Source organism: Convolutriloba macropyga, chromosome 6 (genome assembly GCF_964194025.1).
Source record: "Convolutriloba macropyga chromosome 6, txConMacr16.3, whole genome shotgun sequence".
In the NCBI taxonomy this organism is placed as follows: domain Eukaryota; kingdom Metazoa; phylum Xenacoelomorpha; order Acoela; family Convolutidae; genus Convolutriloba; species Convolutriloba macropyga.
The window spans coordinates 19909662-19915755 of record NC_134473.1 but is presented as its reverse complement, the minus strand read 5'-3'; the positions used below and the strand labels follow the sequence as shown (position 1 = coordinate 19915755).

The 6094-nt window shown below is 33.6% G+C and overlaps 2 protein-coding genes across 2 annotated transcripts in view; both read right to left on the bottom strand.

The window, feature by feature from the left end:
* LOC142341558 (late histone H2A.1-like) overlaps positions 1-6094 on the bottom strand; it is a 305796-nt gene that overhangs the window by 232188 nt on the left and 67514 nt on the right. The gene's annotated exons all lie outside the window — the stretch shown is intronic.
* LOC142341552 (uncharacterized) overlaps positions 1-6094 on the bottom strand; it is a 90266-nt gene that overhangs the window by 64952 nt on the left and 19220 nt on the right. Inside the window, exons 2-3 of the mRNA XM_075392575.1 lie at positions 2202-2390; positions 1560-1812 (exon numbers count right to left, since the gene is read on the bottom strand). Of these exons, the coding sequence (XP_075248690.1) occupies positions 1560-1812; positions 2202-2385 (437 nt within the window). The 5' untranslated portion in view covers positions 2386-2390. The remainder of the gene's footprint in view (positions 1-1559; positions 1813-2201; positions 2391-6094) is intronic.

Genomic DNA, 6094 nt, shown 5'->3' with positions numbered 1-6094 from the left:
ATATATATATATATACTATTTGCATTAAATAAGAAAACATTTGAGCATTATATAAGAAAACAAAGATAATTATTGAAAAAATGACAGCGAATGATTTGGTTGGATATAGCAAAAGAGCAATTTGACGGGAAATTGGAAGACATTAGCAAAAATACAAAAACCGTGGCAAATTTTACGCGGCTTCACCTTTCAAACAAGTGGACATAAACAATCATTCGGTGCGAAGGGGGGACTAGCAAACGATATCATATCCCCAAAACCGAGTGATTGAATTGTTTTCCGTTTGAGAAAAAGTGGTCCTCATCACTTGTGTTTTGCAATGTAAAAAATCCATTGAAAACAATGTGGCAGGAAAAAATGTGAAAAGCAAGAACAGTTAGGCGACTTTCACATCTCTGCGTTCGTGTTTTTAACCATTACTCGTCCACAACGCCATTGGTCCTCGTAGCTTTAAAAATGGACCATCAAACCCACAGTCACACCTCTGAACAAAAAAATTATTTAGAAATAAAATTAGAATAGAGATGAAAAAAAAACAAAGAACCATTCTAAGAGTTCTGTATTTTTTTTAATCTTAAATACGATAACAATTAATAGCTACAGATAGAAAATTTTTCAAAATTTTGAAAATTATTGGAAAGTTTAATGTTTCTGAGGGTCACTGTCCTGGAAGATATCATTCTGTAACTAAAATCTACAAACTACCCACCTGCAAGCCCATTCAAATAGACCACTTATCAACCTTAAAAATCGAAATAAGTAAACAGAAATTGAACAAAAAGACTCGCTTTTGGAAATCGAAACCTGGCTCAAACAGCGTTTTTTCTACTCTCCATCAAGATAAGAATGGAAAAAAATTTTGAGACAAATCTGCTTTTTTGTTCGAAATATCCTGTTAATTAAATGGCAATTTCTGCGTGGAGGTCTATCTAAATGACGCAATCAAGTTTGACCAAATCTGGAGGAATAGTCCATGTTTACTATGTTAATACATGTAAGTAATAAGAAATGAGGAGGTCTACCGCCCATGTCATAAAAATAAAGTAAAAGTTAATTCAAACCGAATTATTAACAGGAAAACCTTCTGTTAATTATTCTGTTTGAATTGAATTGTACTTTATTTTTATGACATGGGCGGTAGACCCTTGTGTAAAACGTGAACCAGGAACCATTCGTTTTGAACCTTTCTGAAGCATCTAGCGAAAATTTTAAAATGAGTTAAAAAGTGGGCGGAAGACCCTCTTCATTACACTACTCGTATCGTACTTACTTTACTTTTCGTATCGTATTACACAAGGAAATACAACTTTTTGGTAATTAATTGCAAAACATGTAAAGTGTTTTCCGCTATTTTAGGTTGATAAAATCCACAAGCGACGACTCCGCAAAATTCGACAAATAAATTTAGGTAAATAAACCTCTGCATTAAAATGATAACACTATAGCAATAACTTCCTAGAGTTTGTAAAAAAACAGAATTCAAAATTTTCGAAATGTAAAATCTGTGGGAAGACAAACAATAGCACTCAGCATTTGCAATAGTAATTTTTAATAAATACCTGTTCATGTATAATCCTCCGTAAGGTCCCATGGACGATCCGAGCAGTCGACTGTCACTCATTTGCCAGCTGAACAGACTACCCACCCCACCTCCTACCGGTGGAGGACCAGCGTGTGTTGCCATACTGGGACTCTGATTTGCCATCAGATGTGATGGTTGTTGTTGATTGTGTTGTTGTAGTTGTTGAGTAAACAAAGTATTGTCAGAATGACGTCTGACGTGAAAAGCTGCGTTTTGAGATATTTTGCCACCTTAAACATGAACTCAAACTCTAAAGAATAATTGATTGTATGAACTAAATACTTGACCAAACTTGAGAGACTTTGGATGTTGGGGGTTAAAAGACGAAAAGTGTACGCGACGCGGATTCAATTAATTTTCGTTAATTTTTATCATCCATCGTCTCTTAAAATCATGGTCTCGTTTACGCTTACAAATTCTTCTTGAGCCTGATCTATGCCATACTATACAAAACCTGTTACATTCATTACACTTCTCTGGAATATAACAAATGCTATCTATCAATCAACACGCCTTTTATCGGCTCACAATTAATGATCATTACACAGCATTACAAAAGTTTAGGATAGTACCTGAACAATAACTAACGCTGAATTGTCACAATACCCCGTCCTCTCACCTGTTGCTTGGTGATTGCTGAGTGACATTTGACTATTTCCACTTTGGGAGTATCGCTTCTGAGAGGACTTCCTCTCGGGAACATTGGGACTCAAGATGTTGCGCGAGTTCATTGCTCGAGCAGGGGAGTAGATGGGCTCCGACAGCTGTGATTGGTTGAGAGAGGAGAGCGAGGAACCACTCATTCCGGCTGTAAAACAAACATTGCATGTCAAAGTTCTGATTCGACTTTCGGTTAAGTTGCGATATAATGAAAATGTGATTACTAAATATGTATCAGATATGTTAGTAGTCCATGAAAAAAAATTACGGAATTGGCAGAGACAAAATATTGCTATATTGTGTAGATATGTCCTGCTATTACATTGCCCATAAAATATTTCATTTCAATATTTCATTACAAAATTTTGTAAAAATTTTACAAAAACAACGCAATTCATAATCTATCAGATAAAACATCTGAACAATTAAAATTTAAAATAAAAAATTATTGAGATTTTTTCTAAATAACAGCCAGATAAAAGGTAGTACAGAGCCAGTGAGCGTCAACAAAGAACAAATTTAAAAATGTTATTCAACCTGTAATTCTTCCCCCAACTTAAGTGGGGGAGGAATAATATGCTCAACTGGCATTTTAGCTCATATGGATCTTTTATTTAGTGTCGTTTTTGGCCGATCGATATATTCATTTTGGAGAATGGTGAGTGTTATCAATAGAAAGCACATAGAAAGCGTAAACATAATGAAGAAGTTCTTTAAGATCGTTTTTTTTTTCACCGAGGCCTAAGGTTTTTTTGAACAATTGACTGATTACCGTTGTTATTGTTGTTGTTCACACGTGCATTAATTTTGCCAAGTTTTTGTCACTTTTGCTAAAAATGTTACAAAATAAATGAACAAATATTAGAGTTTCAGAGCAAAGCTTTAACACTGTGGCGCGTAGTTTTTTCTGGGGAAATTTCTAGTTCTTCCTGTATTCGTTGTTTTTGTAGTCTTTGACTTAGTCTCACCAATCACAGGATCATATTTAACGCAATTGGTCATATTTAACGTTTTTAGTGAACGAATTACATTTTTAGTGAATTGGTTATTTTTTAGTGAATAGATGAAATTAACGGCAACATTTTCTAAGAAAAACGAATTGAAAATTTTTATTCTTTCCTATTTTTGTTGTGGATGTTGTTCGTTCGCTGTTGTATGATAAATTCTAAATAATGTATCGAAGGTCTCAACTTCTGATTAGAATTATCAAAGGTTTCCTATGGGGGTATAAGTGAGCCCAATTAATGATTTCAATTGACGGCTACTGGCTTTCATTACTTTGAAACTAACTGTTTTCAAAAGAAAAACATTTTTTAAAATAAAATAGCCAGTTTTTGTTTCTGTGTCTAACTGATACCTAGTCTAATCAGGGATAGGTTGCATACAAATTTAGAGAATTAAAAGTTTATTGTTAAATTTTTTTTTACTTTGTGATTAATGGTCCGTAATTAATGATTGTTGTTTTTAATTGGTTTTGTTGTTTGTCTTGTCATGTAACCTCGTTAAATTGCAGTTCCCATGGTTCCTCTAATGTGGCATTATTGAATGCCTTGAAGGAATTGAGTTTAAAACGATTTTTTCAACTCAAATAATGAGTATTTTCACAATAAACACAATATGTGAACTTTTTAATGTTTTCTATCTCTTCCTCATTTGGTAGACAATTAAGGCAAAATTCCGGATGAGCGCGGCACTGTTTATGACAAAACATTACTGTGAAACTTTCTTTTCCGCAGTATATCTTTAAATAAAGCCACATGTTCTGTGTTGGAGCGTAGATTACCCAAAATCAAAACAATATGCAATTAAAACCAGAATTGACAACTCAGCTAATTTAGAGATCTTGCAGTCACGTAATCAAAAATTTAGTTTTCCTCAAAAATAAAGGGAATGCAGGGATAGTTGAATTTCTTCCACTCAGAAACACCCCAGAAGACATTTTTACCGTGTGTTCTACAAAAAAAGTATTTGAATGCAATTTGGATAGATTCAAATTTTTGGGCTTTCTTCAGTTATACATAAAAACCAGTTGTTGAACAGATAATTTCCCTCAATTATTAAGAATTGTCCAAAGAAAAAACATCTTTCGAAATAATGGCTATTTTCCGAATTCTGCTTGGTTTTGATTTTTTAAAAGTAATCTAAATGCAATAGCATTTTCATCAAAAACATAGGGTTTGTGCACAAACTTGCAGAAACACGTGAATTTTAGTTGACCAAAATTGTTGTTATAGACTCTTTGACGGACTTATTATGAAAACGAGTTCTGGCTTTTAAAAAAGGATTGAAACCATTTTAAAATGGTTTCAAAAAAGCTATGAGCCAAGCTTTCAATTTTATTATGTTAATCGGCAGCTGTTACAATTCTGCTCACAAAATTGCTGCTATAAAACGTGAATATACTATTTGCCACATTTTAAATTTCTTTTGGCTCACTTCAGCCTCGTGTATTCAAGTCACGTGCATCAAATCCAGGCTCAAGTAATTCAGTTGTGCTATGATTGCAGAGAAAAATACAAAATACCAACAAAACAACGAGATCTGATTTGTGGAAATTTTTATGACCGCGGGCTACCAAAAATCATCGAGCGGTACCTTATTTTTCTACTGAGGGTCTTGAAAGGCTTAAAGAGGAACACAGATAAAATGTTCAGAAGAAATCGTCCCTATTGTCCATTATGTCACAAAAAGTTTTTAAATTGTTTTTTTAGAAAAAGAATTTTTGGCTAAGGTGTTATGGAGGCACAGAACTTATCCTGAAACTAAAAAGTTGTCTTTCTTTTTTTCAGATTGCGTACATTTTCGAAAACATCAACATGCTCCTCTACAGAACCTTCCATGCTTTCGGAGCAACCACATGCTTCTCCATTCCAATGGTTTTGAAGTTCTATTTTAACGAATAAAATCAGATGTTTAAACATTTCAGAAATAATAGAACATGCAGGTCCAGGGAACAACATGCTTTCTGCCAAGTTTATTATTACACAACCGCTAAGTCGGAGATTTAGTGAGTTTTTTCAAGAAGTCAGGATGATAAAATTTGCAATCAAATTAAAAGCAATACTTCGTTTCACCAGCTTTTAAAATTTGTCTTGAGAACTTTTTTAAATAATTAAGTTAATTTTTTAAGTCATACGGAATCCTATCTCAGTGAGAAAAATAATCAGGACAACTTTTAATTTTCAACCGCTGAATAAAATATTTCCGGTATCAAAGGTTTATGATTGAGAGAGGTCGTAGCATTATGTCCAAACCCACGTTACCGAGCCTCCTTGTTTACTACGTTCATGGTAGAATTAGAATTTTGAATTTCTTATAGGTCATTTTTAAACTGAATTGCCGGACGGCCATTAGTTTATTCCCGTGGGCAAAGAAGCATTTGAAGACAAAAAGAGTGTAATATGATACAATTGATCAAAGCTACTTTTGGTAGCGTATCGAAGGATGCTCAGAAATTCATCGAACGAACAATGTCTAATTGTTCTACTAGCCACGAGGTAAGTTTAATCTTTGATCATTTTGCTGCTTAAACTACTTCTTGCGAATCTATTCTAATGTGGTACAAATTCAACATTAAATAATTAGCTGTAAGAACAATGACCAGAAAATAAAATCCATAACTTAAAAGCAGAAAAAAAACAGTTCTCTGACCCAATACGATACTAATGAATCTTAATTTGACAGAAAGTTATCAAGATGGAAACGAAAGCGATCTGTGGTACGAAAAATATCCGGATATTTCTTTCAGTATTTTTGTAATGCAAATTGCATCCCTAATAATCTCGATACTCGGATGTTTTGGAAACTTATTCACAATAATTATTATCTCAAAATGGGACACCTTAACTTCGG